Source organism: Acinonyx jubatus, chromosome B3 (assembly GCF_027475565.1).
Source record: "Acinonyx jubatus isolate Ajub_Pintada_27869175 chromosome B3, VMU_Ajub_asm_v1.0, whole genome shotgun sequence".
NCBI classification, from domain to species: Eukaryota; Metazoa; Chordata; class Mammalia; order Carnivora; family Felidae; genus Acinonyx; species Acinonyx jubatus.
The window spans coordinates 52,002,122-52,020,171 of NC_069386.1; the positions used below are offsets into that span (position 1 = coordinate 52,002,122).

At 40.0% G+C, this 18,050-nt stretch overlaps 2 protein-coding genes across 4 annotated transcripts in view; one reads left to right on the plus strand and one right to left on the minus strand.

The window, feature by feature from the left end:
• Positions 1 to 17,672, plus strand: part of LOC106967273 (aromatase) — a 132,946-nt gene extending 115,274 nt beyond the window's left edge. For 2 of the 3 annotated variants that reach the window (XM_015063504.3, XM_053224021.1), the window contains exons 5-10: positions 105 to 281; positions 3,196 to 3,310; positions 7,336 to 7,450; positions 7,890 to 8,052; positions 11,138 to 11,379; positions 12,582 to 17,672. In XM_015063504.3, the coding sequence (XP_014918990.1) occupies positions 105 to 281; positions 3,196 to 3,310; positions 7,336 to 7,450; positions 7,890 to 8,052; positions 11,138 to 11,379; positions 12,582 to 12,830 (1,061 nt within the window). In that variant the 3' untranslated portion in view covers positions 12,831 to 17,672. Of the gene's footprint in view, positions 1 to 104; positions 282 to 3,195; positions 3,311 to 7,335; positions 7,451 to 7,889; positions 8,053 to 11,137; positions 12,161 to 12,581 lie in introns of those variants that run through there. The other variant, XM_053224022.1, reaches the window with a different exon arrangement.
• Positions 1 to 18,050, minus strand: part of LOC113601811 (translation initiation factor IF-2-like) — a 175,191-nt gene that overhangs the window by 58,820 nt on the left and 98,321 nt on the right. The window lies entirely within an intron of this gene.

Genomic DNA, 18,050 nt, shown 5'->3' on the forward strand with positions numbered 1-18,050 from the left:
AAAAAATATGTACAGTTAAACCCTGAACATAAAAGGCCAAAATATCCTGATTATGTATGCCCCCTGAGTTCATGGTGGCTCACTCTCTGATGTGTTCTCCTCAGCTCTGTCTGGCCCTGGACTCGTGCGCATGGTGACAATTTGTGTTGAATCCGTCATAACACATCTGGACAGGTTGGAGGAGGTCACCAACGAACTGGGTTACATTGACGTGTTGACCCTCATGAGGCGCATCATGCTAGACACCTCTAACATGCTCTTCCTGGGGATCCCACTGGACGGTATTTGAGAACTGACATTCTGCCTTTTATTGAACATGGAGATGAAGGGGAAAACAGACTCAAGGAAAGATATGCTGTTTTTTACATTGCTCTTATTTAAACATCTCTAAGTTTTCTTAAGATTTTTTTTTTCCTAGTGTGTGCCATGTTCATTTATAAGATAAGTTTCTGTAAGTAGGGGCCATCTCCTCTTTCGCTCGCTCTTCATTGCTCTGGGAAATATGATTCTATCCATAGTCAAAACTTAACAAGTGTGACCAGTTCATTTGGTCATTAATATACCCTACCACCAATCAAACTGGTATATTTAACCATTGCCAACCATTCTTTTGGGCGTGCACGTGTGTGCACACACACACACAAATACACACATACACATACATATATACATAAATATACATACACACTCCTCCCTCGAAGCTACTAAGTATGAAAACTTTGACTCTGTCTATAGGATGATAATGGTGCTGGAGCTGCTGCTGCTGCTGCTGGAAATGATGAAAATAGCTACCATTAATTTAATATCTACTATAAAAAGTTGCTCTACACATAGTTTGTCATTTAGCATTTATAACAACTCTGGAAAGTTGTTTCACTCAAAAAGCTACTCTCTTCACTGTACTTCAGAAACAAATATTAAAACACATACATGGAACTCTATCACCATCAAAAATAAACATTAATCAGTTGGGCTAATTCCATTATGCTGTTGTCCAGCTTAATGTAATTTTTCCTGAATTTCTAGTATATTCATTGATTCATGCATTCATTCAAAAAATATTTGTAAATTGCCTATTTTCTGCCAGGCACTGTTCTAGGTTCTGGGGATAGAGAGGTAAACAAGACAGATAAAGTCCTCGCCTTCAAGGAGCTCACATCTCAGTGTCAATATAAACAGTAAACAAGTAAATATCTAATAATGAATAAGGAAATAATAGGAGTCTTGAAGAAGAAACAGAGCAAGGGGCTAGAAAGTGAAGAAATAGGTACCATGGCGGGAGCATATGTGGCTATTACAGAGAGGGTTGTCCAGAAAGGCCTGTGCAGAGAGGACACCAGAACATAAGCCTAAATGTTAAGTGAGACCATGAGCCTCATCCAGATTTGAGAGAAGAACATTACAGGCATGAGAACAGGGCCAACTTAAAAAAAAATTTTTGTGTTTTTTTTAATTTATTTTTGAGAGAGAGAGACAGAGTGTGAGCGAGGGAGGGGCAGGGAGAGAGGGAGAGACAGAATGTGAAGCAGGCTATAGGCTCTGAGCTGTCAGCACAGAGCCCAACACAGGGCTTGAACTCATGAACTGTGAGACCATGACCTGAGCCAAAGTCAGCCGCTTAACCGACTGAGCCACCCAGGCGACCCCGGGGCCTACTTTTAACACTTGCCAAAACCAGCTGAGCTATAACACCTGCTGCCTACTTTGCCACATTTGGACCAGCAGATAAGCTATAAGCCTTCCTTTTCTCTTCTCCAGCTCTGCTTGCCCACATCCCCTGCTGTTTTTACTCCCTTCAAGAGTCATAGACACCTCATCTGACTGTCATTTGGATGGGAGCCCCATTCACTCTATTTTCAGTCACACCCCTTGCCTGATCCATCCTCTCTAATCCCAGCTGGCCTGTCCTACATGCGTCTCTCCTAAGTTTAGGCAAGTGCATATTTTATAAGTCCCTGCTTCATAGTTCCCTGTTAGCCTTGGTCCTTAGGAAGGATGAAATAAAGGGAATTGTAAACCTAGGGATAGGTTAACCTAGGGATATGGGCTGTGATGCTAGGAACCTGCATAATCCATGCAGGGTTATGTTTGTTCCTCTTCTCCACACACCACCCTTGTTAAACTCTCAATTTGCCTGAGGGAGCCAGTACAACAAAGAGGAAGGAACATTGCTCTGAGGTCATATAGAACCGGGCTCCAGAGTAAGGACCTGCCTATCACACTGGATGTATGGTTTTAGGCAAGCTTCCTAGTTTCTATGAACTGCAGTTTCTTCATCTGAAAAAGTGATGACACCCCCCGCCCCCAAACAAGATTGTAAGGATTAAATGAGGTCTCTTTTTTAAAACACTTTGCATGGTGACTGGTATTTAGCGGTTGAAAATAAATCTCTATCCCCTTCTTTTTTGTACAATTTGAAAAAGCAGAGGTTTTCTTTCCCCTAGCATTCAATGTAATTAAAGGACATTCATTAAAAGCTGACTATGGGGGCACCTGGGTGGCTCGGTTGAGCATCCCAGTTTGGCTCAGGTCATGATCTCATGGTTGGTGGGTTCGAGCCCCATGTCAGGCTCTGTGCTGACAGCTCAGAGCCTGGAGCCTACTTTGGATTCTGTGTTTCCCTCTCTCTCTCTGCCTCTCCCCCACTCATGCGCTCTCTCTCTCTCTCTCTCTCTCTCTCTCTCTCAAAAATAAATAAACATTAAAAAAAAGCTGACTATGCATGAGGCTCAGGGCAAGACATTAGAGATACCAAGATGAATTCTATACCCTGGACCAAAATGTAAACAGGAAAGTGGCATGGCTTTTTGCACTCCCAGGTGCCAGAATTGAGGCCAATGATGGCCATATCTACTCGTGCCCCCCTTATTTCCCATTGTCCAAAAACACAGGAAGGAGTTGGACACTCAGTCAAAGAAGGGCATGTGACATTCTAGGTTAGGTCTCTAACACGAACTTGAAAAGTGGCACATCTCTACTTAATTTTGTTAATTTAGATGCCAAACAGAATAAATTAATGTTTATTTGACTAGTGGCATTCACATGGCTGAAACACCAATGAAAGTGGGGACCTTGCCTAGCTTAGAACCCCAGGCTGATAAAAGACTCTATACAAGGGATCTTCTCTTCTCAAAATACCCTCCTTGGGCTCACATTTTTGCTCAACTACTCTGCTCTTTTGTTTTGTTTTTCCAGAAAGTGCCATTGTGGTTAAAATCCAGGGTTATTTTGATGCGTGGCAAGCTCTCCTTCTCAAACCAGACATCTTCTTTAAGATTTCTTGGCTATACAGAAAATATGAAAAGTCTGTGTAAGTAACACAAGTTTGGAAAACTTATCAGTGAGTTTGGATTGATTTGGGGTTGTGTCCTTGCTATTGTTGGCCTCTTCAGCTAGCTGTCTGCTCTTCAGAGCCCACAAGGGAGCTGTGGATTAAGTTGCTGATGAAACACTTCTTACAGCAATTTGGCTGTGTATGGCCAGACCAAAGAGTAACAGAAGCCTTTGGCCCAGGCAGCTTTTCAGCAAGGGGGCCAAGTGGGTGGTCTGGGAGCCCCATCTCTGGAAGTAGGACACCACAGTGTATTTTGAGTTGATGAGAAGGGTTGGCTGAACCTACCATTATTCTCTGTCAAAATTCCCTTTGCATATCTGGAAAAAGGAAACACAAGATTATTTTATAGTCGTGTTACTTCTGAACAAATTTAACAGAATTCAACTTGTAGGAATTGATCGTAGTCTCAAAAGAATTTTTTCACAATGACTATAATGAACTTCAATGAAATGTGTGATTTTCTTTTTTTAGTTATATATATTATATCTTTGGGGATCCTGAAATGGTCATTAAATGGCTTTGCTTTGGTTATAGACTAGGCTAGCTCAAAACTGGACGAGTGCCCAATGGCCTATAGGCCAATCAGTAGGTTTTTAGAGTGTAAGTAGCCAGCCACTAAACACTGCCCTCTCTCACCACCAGTGAAAAGCCCATGGGATCTAGAGGCAGACACACCTGGTTTGTATCCTGTCTCTACTACTTAGTAACTAAACGGCCTTGGGAAGTTATTTAAAGTAAAATATTACCTACCTTCCAGGGTAGGGATATAGGTTAATGAGATCCTATATGTAGGGCAATTAACACAGAGGATGGCACATAGAAGGCACTAAATATGTTCCCCTTCCTTTTGTTCAGATCTTCCCCCACATGTCTCTAACCATCCTAAATTCTCCATCTCTAAAAGTTCCCAAACTTGTTTGAAGCCCCAACTTTATCCTGTTTGTGTATTTAAATTTAATAACAATGTTAGGGAGGAAGCCAACTTGATGTTGCTTTATATAGTTTCATGTGGTTGATGAGTATTAGGTGGGTGATTTAGATGCTTGGGTCTTTATACATTTCATTTAGTTTCCACCAGAGCTTCTTGTGACTAGAATCAATGAGATAATGGATTCACCTCTTCACTATGGTCAAAGTTGCCAGTGGTCTGAAGAGTCTCTTTTCATAGTTCCTGGTCATTAGTTTAGCTTTGGTTTTGGCCAGCAAGCCATAGAAATATATTGCATGAAATTGTATAATGGTTTCTCATAGTTTTCTACAGAAATTAGCTCAGCAACATTCCCTCTCTATGTAATATTTGCCAATGGTTAGTGTATTCATCTATATATCCTATGTCCTGGAGCAGTAAAGACCTAGAGAAATCTTTTAATCTTCTCCCCCATCCATGTCCATTACAATAATGCCAGTGCTTTTTTTTAAATTGAGGTATAATTGACATATAACATTATATTACTTTCAGGTATACAACACAAAGACTCAATATTTGTATATGTTGTGAAATAATCACCATTATATCTAGTTACAAAATTTTTTTCTTGTGATAAAAACTTTTAAGATCTATTCTCTTAGCAACTTTCAAATATGCAATACAGTATTTTTAACTATAGTCACCATGTTGTACATTATATCTCCATGACTTATTTATTTTATAACTAGAACTTTGTACCTTTTCACCCCCTTCATCCATTTTGCCCACCTTTATCCCTCACCTCTGGTAGCCACCAATTTCTTCTCTGTATCTAAGAACTATGGGGTTTTTTTTGTTTTAAGATTCCACATATAGATGAATTTATTATTCTCTTATTATTTCCTTTAGCATGCTTTATGTCACTCCCCTTCTTTGCCTCTTTTTCCACAGAAATGAATTAGATTATATAATATTTGTCTTTCTCTGTCATGCCAATACTTTTTAGAAATATACTGATGGAAAGGATTCTAGGACATCTACTCCCATCCCTATTTATTCAAGTTTATATTTCTGCTTATCTTAATTACAGAAGTATTGTTTTCTACTTCTTATTTTGGCAAGTTTAAGGCTTTTTAACCGCAGAATATCTTAAGTAGGTGCTGTGGCCTGGACTGATAAACTAGCCACCCTTGTTTTGGCACAAAATATTCTCAGAGTGCCAAACCACAGACTCACAGATATATTCTTTTAATATATGCTTGTAAGTCAGAGATTACCTATTCCCTGAAAACTGTCACTGAACACAATTCTCCTAATTTTTAAGGGTATATAAATTCATATGCCTACATTTATGTAAAAGCTGGTCAGCTTTTAACCTGAATGAGAAGGATCCCAAAGGGTATTCACAGGCCCATGATTCTGGCCCCGGGTGGAGGCATATGTTCAGAAGTGGATGCAGTTCCATCAAGGAATTCTCTATGAATTCATAGTCTAAGGGCATTTCAACAACTCCCAGAATATTTGGGGGCCATTGCTCAGGTAGGAATGCTATGAGCATTTATAGCTCACCAACTAAGTGAATATCTGGCTCTAGTCTGTAAGAGTTGCTCAAAAAATATTGCTGAATAAATGGATTAGTAGATGAATGAATAAATGAATGTGAATATATCCTTGGTGTACATCTGGAGGTATGTGTGTATCTATAGGCACACTTACAGAGATACACAATAGATGGCATCCTCATTTAGAATGACACAATTACTCTACTAGCCTGAAGAATACCTCTTCAAATGTTTAAACACCTTCTTTGAGATGCCCCCAAAAAACTTTAAAAATGGGAGGGATCTTAAAGAATCTTCCTTTACTTTTGCTGCTGAGCTGGAGTAAACACACAGCTATTTATGTCAGCATCATCAACAGGGTGTACAGGTGACCATGTCAACAAGAATTTGAAAGAAAGATTTATTGTATATTTAATGTAAGGCAGAATACCATTCCCTGAGGTTGGGGAACAATACACTTACACATGGACACATACACTTCAAGACAAAGGTCAGAATAACAGTATTTAGATCTTAAGATGGACTTATTGTTCATTGAGTCTGAGCTCTTCACTTTAAAAGAGATATAAGAGGGGTGCCTGGGTGGCTCAGTTGGTTGGCTGTCTGACTTCGGCTCAGATCATGATCTCACAGTTCGTGGGTTTGAGCCCCATGTTGGGCTCTGTGCTGACAGCTCAGAGCCTGCAGCCTGCTTGGCATCCTGTGTCTCCCTCTCTCTCTGCCCCTCCCCTGCTCATACTCTGTCTCTCTCTCTCTCAAAAATAAACATTAAAAAAAATTTAGTAAAAAAAAAATAAATAAAAGAGATTTAAGAGACTTAAAAGTAGGTTCCATAAAAAAAGAAGAATCCAGACTAGAAGCTGGCCCTCTCTTTCCAAAGTGCTCTTCCCTCTACCACACTGTCAAAATGCATGTACTATACATGCTTATGCAGCTAGTCAGTCAGTAAGCATTTACTTCATGTTTACTATGTGACAGAAACTGGAAAGTTTGAGAAGAAATATCAAGAATAATACTTGATCACCTGTGTTTTCTTGCTAGAACAGAAAGTCTCAAACTCGGTAGTTCCCAGGGCTGGGCAAATAGAAGTGGGCCGGGTGGATGGATACAAGTCAACAGGAAGTGAAGGTACCTGTAGCCAAACTGGAGAGGGCATGCCCTTACTAAAGACATTCACTGTTTTTCAGTTTTGGTTTTCAATTTAAACACTGCATTGGCCAAGTCAAGGATCAGAAAACATGATTGGATTGACCATTTTGGTACCAGCTTTTAACATTTAACTAGAGGTTACAGCCTTAATTTTGCTACCAGTACCTAGACATCTTAGCTAAATTTGGTTCCTTAACATGAAGTATAATGAATATGCAATTTAAGGATATTTATGAAGAATTAAGTTTAAATTCAGTTATTAGTGCTAATGGCTTCAACTTAAGCAGATAATTTTATTTAAACAAATGGCAAATGAATCTGTTTTCCTAGATGTCTTAACCGAGTACAAATAGATTATATTTTCTTTTTTTTTTTTTCCTTAGCAAGGATTTGAAAGATGCCATGGAAATTCTAATAGAAGAGAAAAGACACAGAATTTCCACAGCAGAGAAACTGGAAGACTGTATGGATTTTGCCACTGAGTTGATTTTTGCTGAGGTACTGACCCAGACTAACCATAATTCCCACGTAACATATGTGTATGACTGTTTGTGTATAGGCTGTGTAAAGATTCCCTCTTGTAATTGTTGGATACTTATGCTTTTAAGTATTTGCTCTAATACTTCTATAATGATAACCCAAACAATCCACTCATTCAACATTCCGGTAAGACTGACCTTTAAGACTGAAACTACATGTGTGCACAATACAAAATATGAAAATGGGGGAGCCCAAAGACAGCAAACACACAGATAATTGGTTAAATTTTTAACCTTTGGCTGAAGATTTTTATGAAAAATGCCCATAGTCAATTACAGAGACATAATATTTATGACTTCATTTTGTTGATGTTTTTTGATCCTAACTGTATCTTCCCCTCCTTTTTTGAAGCTTTGATTCACTTTTCCAATTTTTTCCCCTTCTTCCGATTGTTCAGAAACGTGGTGACCTGACAAAAGAGAATGTGAACCAATGCATACTGGAAATGCTGATCGCAGCACCAGACACCATGTCTGTCTCTGTGTTTTTTATGCTTTTTCTTATTGCAAAGCACCCTAAGGTTGAAGAGGCAATAATGAAGGAAATACAGACTGTCGTTGGTAAGAACTGGTCAAATAATAAAAGAGCTTAGAAAATAATTCCTTCTAAATGTCAGCTTTTTATGTCCTGAGTGTCAGATTTCAAACAAAATATTATAATCCACCCAAAGAACAATAAAAGTAGCCATTTTGCCACACTTTGATTATGCCAGATAGGTTGAAAAGGTAGCTCTTTCTGTGTGTTTTTTTCATTATAAAAATAATGCATTCTCATTGAAAAAATTTAAACAACAGATATAGAAAAGCAGAAAGTGACATTCCCTGATCCCTCCCACTCTCCTCCCCAGCCTCATTTGCATTCCCCAGGGAAACCACTGTTAATACTTTACTGTGTGTTCTTCAAGGTCTTTCTTAACCTGCACATAAACACATTTGTATGGTTGTATTTGTCTGCTTAATGATACATGGTATCTGCTTAAAGACCAAATACAATGTTCTGCCTACCTTATCAGTGGCAAAAGGCTTTTGTGAGTTCACCCAGGGAACCGGCTGTCATCTATAGCAGTGTTTCTGGGTTTCAAGCAGTCTGTCCACAAATGAACTTACAATCAGTGGCAGAAGGGCAAGGAAAGGATGACAGCAAAGGCAGGAGACTGATCAGCTTCCCTCTCCCCCGAAATCCAGTGATGTTGGACCCTTCCTCTCCCTGCTCTCTCCTCCTCCACCAGGTCCCTGCTCAGCTCTTCCCTACACTAGTCTTCCCTGCTCTGCTTTTGCTTAAGCATCATTCTGCTCATTGATCCTGACACCACCACCCTTCCACAGAAACAGTGTCACATTTGAAAGAAGTCAGAATTGCTTTCTGGGGAAAAAACAGAATTCCTGGGGCACCTATGTGGCTCAGTTGGTTAAGCCTCCAACTCTTGATTCTGGTTCAGGTCATGATCTTGCAGTTTGTGGAATTGAACCCCACAATGCAGAGCCTGCTTGGGATTCTCTCTCTCCTTCTCTCGGCCCTCCCCCCTCAAACAAACAAACAAACAAACAGACAAACAAACAAACAACAACAGAATTCCTTGTTTGGAATGTCCTTTGCATGGATGATCTTTTAAAGAACACATTTCTGACATATGTAAAGAAGTATCAGTAATGACACTTTTCTCTCTTGACCTTAAGCGATTCCTGTGAAGCAACTTATTTGGTTGTAGAGAGGCACCATCTTTTTAAAGCCATTTGAGTGCTGCTTGAAATAGTTGACAGTAAGGGGAAATTTCATAAAGGGTTAAATTTGTGAAATAAGGGGTCTACAGATGCATTGTAGTAGGTGGGAAATTGCCTGGGAAGATAGGTAACAGGAAGCCAGAATAACATCCAAGCTCCAAATTCTGGAATGGTTTCTCACATGCCCCCTGTCAGGTTGTGGGTTCTGGGTCAGGTGAAGTGGCACAACAGTGAATAAGCTACAGCTTTCCTACACTTGTGGGGCTCACAGGCTGGCAGGAGAAAGAGAACTTAACAAGCAAGCCCAGTGGACTAAAGAGAGAGCCATAGAATGATGGAGTTCAGGCGACAAGGGGCAAATTGCTCTTGAAACCATGAGCCTTTAATTCAACTTCCTTGAGATGTGAAAAGTGCTTGTGCCTCATGATGTCCCCCTGACGCTTCAACAAACCTCAGCAAAGATGGGAAACAGCTGAACCATTTGTACATGTGTTCGTGTTCCCTCTAGACATACTCACATAGTAATTACTTCCTAGGGAATGCCTTTGGTTACCTTCTCTGTCATCTTCCTTTCTACTTCTCCACCCCAGATAAATGTACCCCATTAGACCCTACAAAGAGCCAGAGGCAAGGGGCAGGGCAGTTAGAGTTCTCTGACCAAAAGAGAACTTTCCTGAATGGTGTAGCTGTATAGGACAGAGAGCTGCCTCAGGACCCTGGGCTGATTTTGATTCTGTAAAAGTGGTAACCCATGTGAGGACACTCTGAAGCTTTGCCAGTTTGGGGAGTAATCTAAGCCTCTCTGACCAGTGTCAGGCCAATCTGAAACAGTGGGAGTATCTGTCAATCCCCAGCACAGCCAGAGCTCAGCTGAGGCACCTATTTTGCTGTGGCAGGGAGAAGTGTTCTGTACCACAATAGATTGTTCTTGATCAGATGGGAAGAGGAACTATCAGTTTTGTGTTCCAGGCAGATGACTGCACAGGTAACCCGAGGAGAAAATGTCATTGAAACTGATTAAATTCACCACCTCACTTTGACTAGAGAAGGAGTGAATGTCCCCTAGAATTTAGAGTAAGAGACAAAATTTGAGGACCTCAGAGGCCAGGCAGACAAATGTTTGAAGCAGACTGTGTAGGTCTACCTAAAACTGAAGGTAAGGGCACCTGGGTGGCTCAGTGGGTTAGGCATCCAACTCGATATCAGCTCAGGTCATGATCTCATGGTTGTGGAATGGAGCCCTGCATTGGGGCTGACAGCTCAGAGCCTCTCCTCTCTGTCCCTCCCCCAACTGTGCGCTCTGAAAATAAATAAAAATTTTAAAATACTGCAGGTATATACCCCTCTAAAGGTTTATTGGCCACTCAAGTTCAGTCTGTCATTGCCATGTGGGGATATGAGACCAGTATAACCAGGTTTCCTGATTTTTCTAGAAATCCAGGCTTTTCTATGAAATCTCCTAGGTTTTATAGTAATTGGCCTCAAATATGAATTTTTATAAAGTACTCTGTGAACCAAACATGACATATTTGGCCCAAGCCATTTTTGCTGATTTGCATTAGAATTATGGAAAGAAATGGGGCACGTGGGTGGTTCAGTCAGTTAAGCATCCAACTTCTGCTTAGGTCATGATCTCACGGTTCATGAGTTCGAGCCCCACGTTGGGCTCTGGGCTGACAGTTCGGAGCCTGGAGCCCGCTTCAGATTCTGTGTCTCCCTCACTCCCTGACCTTCCCCTGCTCATGCTGTCTCTTTATCTCTCTCAAAAATAAATAAACATTTAAAAAATTATTTGAAAAAGAATTATGGAAAGAAATTTTTTTCAACCAGGAGCAAACTATTCTGTGGAAACTATGGGAGTTTAAATGCCCAACACATATTGAAACTATCATTAACTCCTTGTCCTGTTTATCTGCTCCCACAGGTGAAAGAGAAATAAGGATTGATGATATGCAAAAATTAAAAGTGGTGGAAAACTTTATCTATGAAAGCATGCGGTACCAGCCTGTTGTGAACTTGGTCATGCGCAAAGCCTTACAGGATGATGTCATAGATGGCTATCCGGTGAAAAAGGGGACTAACATTATCCTGAATATCGGAAGAATGCATAGACTTGAGTTTTTCCCCAAGCCCAATGAATTTACTCTTGAAAACTTTGCAAAGAATGTAAGAACTCTTCCTTAAAACTGAGTGTGCCACTCCTAAAAATGTCAATCGTTAAATCCTTTCTGGTTCTGTTTGTACCCGTACATTTCACCCTATTTACTGTTCCCCTGTATTGCCTCACCAGAAGCACACGTTTCCCCTACCTTAGAACATGCCTACCATATTCATCCTTAAGCCAAAGATGCTGGGTCACCAGTTCTGAGAAGTATCCACATGTAGCCACACAATGGGTCAAAACTTGAAAAATCCAGGCCCTTAATTTGGCTACAATGAAGCAAATTTTGTTTAACCCAAACAACCTTGTCCATTTCAACCTGTCCCTTTGTAATCACGTAGATTCAGCTCTCGCACCAACTAAGGAAAGGAAAGCCACTTGTGCCTCAGTTGGAAATTGAATGAGACTAAAAGATTTAGCTTTTGCAGTCTGCCTTTGGTTCACCAAATGGCCCCATGAACAGTAGTTCCCATTCTAAATAGAACTCAGTAATTAGAAGAGCTTCACCTTTCACTGAAGGAAACTGTAGATTCTACTTCTATTATGTCCAGTTTTAGGCAATGATGTTTATTAATCTAAATTATCCAGATATTTCCCTCACTGCCCTCTTTTTCCATTTGCATATGATGTAGAAATGTGATCTTAATTAATCCAGTTTTCTAGGTCATTCTGTTTCTATGTGAACAACTCATGCTATGTTGACAATTGGTCAACAAAAACTCATGAAGCATATACTAAATGCCAGGTACTATGTAAGTACAGATGTGAACAAGACAGACAGATGTGATCTCCATTAATTTTTTGCATAACTAAAAATATTTAGGTGCTTGGCACTAATAGGCCAGGAGTCAACATCTTTGCACAAAAACAATCTTTGTCTTGGTGACATGCAGAATAGTAGTAAAGCTGTGACCATCCCTCAGAGATAGTTGAGTATGCTAACACTGGCTGTAATAAGATTGTGCATAATTGCTTTACCCCAGGACATTAACATAAAGAGCAAAAGTGGGGACTGTCCAAGGCTGGGTGTATGTCACAGAGGGTGAATCACATTGGATGGAGAAAAGAGCTTACTTGAGTTACAGTCACTCAACGTTTAGACCCTGAAATAGCATTCTGACTGATTAGTGTTTTCAGGGTGAATCAAATAGAGACTGCATAACTCTAGCCTTTAATACTCTGGCTAACTGTCTGATCATTTTCATAGGTTCCTTACAGGTATTTTCAGCCATTTGGTTTTGGGCCCCGTAGCTGTGCAGGAAAGTACATCGCCATGGTGATGCTGAAAGTCATCCTGGTTACACTTCTGAGACGATTCCACGTGCAGACTTTGCAAGGAGAGTGTATTGAAAATATGCAGAAAAAACATGGCTTGTCCTTACACCCAGATGAGACTGGCAACTTGCTGGAAATGGTTTTTACCCCAAGACATTCAGAAAAGTGCCTCAAACACTAAAGAAGGTTGATCAGTACCTACTCTGGAGCATTTCTCATCAGTAGTTCACATGGAAATCGCCCATCTTTACCAGGTAGTATCATCCTCAGAGTGGACATTTGGTGGCCTGTGCATTTTATAGGCATACCTCATATGGGCTGTCAGCAAGCCAGGAAACATTGGTTGTCTGTTCTTGTCCAAACCATAGAAACAGACTTCCAACGAAAATAGAGGCCAACAGTTTGCAGGGGAAATGGTCAATTCCACAAAACAGGCTTTGAAAAAGATAGGCCATGAGCAAAACTTATGTCCTCCTTCCCACAAAATCTCCACTGCCCTGCCCCAAGAACATTTTAATGTCTGGGGCGGAAGCACTCAAGTCCATTAGAAAGACCAGGCTGGTGTCTGGGTATTTAGGGCCAAACATACCTGCTAATGTGAATAAAAGTGTTTTGATTTAGTTTTTAGTGGTAGGGTCTACAACATTCATATTCTTTGGAGAAATGCTTACAAATTCAGCATTTGACTTTTCCTATGAATTATTCAATTAACTCTTGATTATCCACAGGTGACTTGTCTGTGGCAAAAGTTAAATAGGAGACTCTCCTTTCCCAGTCTCCCAGTTCATGCCTCAGCCAATTACCTCCACTACAATAGATATCAATTTGGGTGATACAAAGTAATTTAGTAATAGCCTAAGTAAAATATAATTAGGACCACCCATCTGTCATAGGGGGAAAAATCACACAATGCATTTCAAATTCAAATAAAAATTATTTTCTTCATGTTTGCATCCTTGCTTAGCTCCACTAGTGCTAACCAAGAGATACCTTTAAATAATGGCATCTATTAACTCTTATAACAGCCCCCAGTGATTTGAGGCAGGAAAAGTCCTCTATATCTACATCTAACTCTCCAACCCAGTGGGCTCAAACCCATTCCATCCTCTTTCTCCCTCAACAGTCTCCCCTTCTCTTTCTTTCCATGATCCCAAAGTCAATAGCAACAGATCAGTGGAGAATATGGTCAGGGTAGAACCCCTGCAATCATCTTTTATCCTACCTCGGATTTAATAGTTATCTTAGAGATTTAACAGCTATTGAGTTTATTGAATCATTACACATAGCCATGGATAAAATGCACACCTTATAATTAGCTCTTTAAAGAGAATCAAGTAGATCAGTTAATTTTCCAAATACCACTTTACTTGTGTTATATAGCCAATATGATTCTATCTGCTGAATGCCATTTAAAAATTAAAAATCATTTGCAAAAATTAAGCTCATTACCATTGAGTCAACCACCATCTCCACATTTGAATATTCTCTTCATCCTCCTGTTTGGCAATAAAATAACAACTGAGTATAAAATGAGAGTGTAAGCTCCTTGAGAGCAGCTCTTTTCTTTCTCTTATAATCCATCCCAATCCCCCATTCTGACTCCCCAGAAGGAAGGATAGCACTGAATAGACACTCTTGCTCATAGAACCCCTAACTGACACCGGAATCCAACTAAAAAGAAGGCAGGTATTCTAAGATTTCAAGGATAGGTAATAGTAAAGAGGGAAATATTTGAACTTGGAATTATTTGGATCCATATGGCCTCAACATACACATAAATATGCCTATGTACTTGAATATATCCACAGTTGGGTCTGGACAATCATCCAAATAGTTCAGTCCCCTGAAATAACAGCCAGGATTTTAGATTTTAATGTATCTAAGTTAATTCTCTTGATGACTGTTAACACATACTTTGCCTCTGGCTGGAGCTTCACAGTAGAGGAAAACACTTCAGATTAGTGTACTTCACCCATCCAGTTCCCTTGGAACATCTATTGTATTTTGTATGTATATATGTATCCAAGGCCTATGTTTACATGATCAAAGTCAAACGGAGGGTTTATATAGTTGTATAGCAATATTGTGGATACAAAAATATTCTGGGGAAAAACTAGGGGTGGGGGTGGGGGCAGGGGAAGAATAGGAAGAGGGCAAATGCTGGTTTGAATGATCCAAGCAAACTCTTTCAGAATCAAATTATCTGGGTAATCATTCAAATTTTCTCTCTGCTTAGCCTGTACCGACAAATCCCATATGTTTGTACAGGCTTGGCCTAAAGTATTTGGAATACCATTGATTTTTCATTAGGCTTATCAACATATATTTGAAAATCCTGTTTTCTCTTCAGAATTTTGCCTCATTGTCCTGTACTTGTTACTCTTGAATGTGCCATGGATTCTGTTTTTACTAGTTTTCAAAGAACTGGAGTATATAAATTGTCAGTGAAATGCATGCATTATAAGGGCTCTATTATTGTAAAATTGTGAGGACAATTGTGCCCTCCCATCCTTAGGTGTACTGGACACCCCCCTCGGCCTTTATTGACATCCCACTTTTTCCTACTCCAAGTGGAAAACAATCACATACAGAAAGCCCCACATATCAAGAAATGTCAGTCGGAAGTTGTCACTTTTATTTCTAAACATCACCTTTTGCCTGTCATGGTGCTAATATTCTAGTAAGTGTGTGGTCTTTGCCCACTAAAAAGAATACTAGCTGGAACCTCCTCAATCTCCTGTATCAGCTGGGCTTTGTGACTGAATCTCTCACCCATATTTGCAGAAGGATTTGCTAAGTTAAATTTTGTCAAAGTAATAAGTGGAATGGAATTTGTGGTACTTTCAGTTGGACTTAGCTCAAAAAAAGCAAAGTCAGGGCTGAACTCTCCAGGGCTCAACAGATGGGGCATAGCTGAGTGAACTCCCTCATTTGCTTTCTGCAGCTTTTAACAGATGTTGGCCCATGTCTGGAGAGCCAACGGCCATACCCTATTTCCATCAGGCCAATCAAACAAACAGAATGCATTTACACAAGTCAAACTGGTCAACGAGTCCAGCCCATTAGGGATACTCGGCCCCTTTCTCTTCTCCCAAGAAATTATTTTAAAGCATAAAACAAATGGGAATTATCACAAGACTATAATTATAAAAAATATTATAAGAATAACCTTGAGGGACGCCTGGGTAGCTCAGTTGGTGAAATATCCAATTATTGATTTCAGCTTAGGTCAATGATCTCCCAGTTTGTGGGATCAAGCCCCATGTTGGGCTCTGCACTGAGAGCATGGAGCCTACTTGGGATTCTCTCTCTCCCTCTCTCTGCCCTTCCCCTGCTCACAGTCTCTCTCTCTCTAAAATAAAATAAAAAAAAATACTTTAAAAAAAGAATAAGCTTGAATCTACTCTAATCATAACCAAAAGCAAATGTTTCACAAACTTCAGTATTTTTATTTACAGTAGCCCCCCTTTATCCATAGCTTCACTTCTGCAGTTTCAGTGACCCATGGTCAATGGCAGTCAGGAAGAAGATGATCCTCCTGACTTACTGTCAGAAAGTCAATAGTAGCCTAATACTAGGTCACAATGCCTGCGTCAATTCACCTCAATCCATCTCACCATGTAGGCATTTTATCATTTCACATCAACATAGTGCAGTTGTGAGTGCAGTACAGGGTGAGTTCAGGGTGAGTGCAGTACAAGAAGATATTTTGAGGGAGGCGGGAAGAGACCACATTCACAAACCTTCTATTACAGTCTATTGTTATAATTGTTATATTTTATTATTAGCTATTGTTTTAATCTCTTACTGTGTTTAATTTTTAAATTAAACTTTATCATAGGAATGTCTGTACAGGAAGAAAACCGTATGTATAGAGTTTTGGTACAATCCATGGTTTCAGGTGTCCCCTGTGGGTCTGAGAACATATTCCTCATGAAAGAGGTGGACTACTGTATTAGTAAAATATTTCCTGCAATGAAGATCTTAAGTTACAAGACATGCAAATTGAGCCTATGACCCAGGTGATTTTTCTTAGGTTCCTTTCAGCTCTGTGACTTATTTATAAGGAGTATTTACAAGGAATCTTGACTCACCCTTTTTGTAAATGTATAGTTGGAGCAAGCTGTTCAATCTCACCATACCTCAGTTTTCTCATCAATCCAATGGGGATAATAATTACTTCATAAAGTTGCCATGAGGATTACAAGGGAAGATTCATGTGAAGCTCTTGGCATAGTGTCTGGTACAGGGCAACCTCTCACTATGCATAGGCATAATAATGATGATGCTCAGTAGTTAGGCTGACTCATGACATTCTCAAACCTTTTCTCATCCAGTAGAGATGGCAGAAGATGTGCCAGATGCTTCCACATCCATTATCTCATTGTAAGCTTCATGACAACTCTCACATTATTATGATTGCCCCAGTAAGCCCCACATTGTATCCATGAAAACAGAGAGTCAGGGAGTATGGGAGACTTGCTCTCAAGTCCACCACTCCTTCCAAAGCCCCTGGCCCCTTCATCAAGCTGCTTCTTTGCAAAGGGACTCATTGCTGGAAGGCTGAAGAGGCCAGTCCTGGTTTCTCAGCTCTTCCACCTTGTGATGACAGGTAAACCCCTTTCAAGACTTGTTCAATTCTTGCCTCCTTACCCACAGAATTTGAAGCAGGAAATATCTCAGCTTCTTCATCCATAAAATCGGATGATTCTGCCTTACCCACCCCCCACACAGGTATGTTTGGAGGATCTTTCTCAAAAAAGTAATGCTATAAAAATTCACTTAGTATAAGGTGCGGGATCTAACATGTGGATGCCAACATCTGCCTTAACAGAAAATTATCAGTCCCTAGACTAGTCCCTAACCACTAGGAACACTTCTAGTGTTGCACAATTTCAATTCATTTCAGATGTGGTACTATAGGAAAAAATAAGAGAGTGGAGGACAAAATAGTAACTTACTATAAATACACCATGGGCAAACCAGACCTAATGATGGCCATAAAATCACCTCTATTTTGGCCAAATTCAAAAATGCTAAGAAACTCATTATGATGAACAGCTGTTAAGCAATTTCTTCATTTGGCAAATATTCCTGATATGAATGAAATATTCAGCCACTCTCTCATTATTTCCAAGTAGCCAGGGGTTGGCATGGAGGAGACACAATCAGACACAGGGCACAGAGGCAGCCTCTTCCAGCCTCTTCCAAGCCTTAAGCTTGAATGGATAAGTAGCTGAGCACATCGCCCTTTTGCCTCCTTCCCATTCCAGTTAATTGTGAAAGTGTGTTGATTTTTCAGAACAAGAAAACAATAATGACTGCATTTACTTTCTTATTCTATTAAGCCCTTTATCATTCCACTTAATTCTCCCAACAATATTATGAGGCAGGTATTACT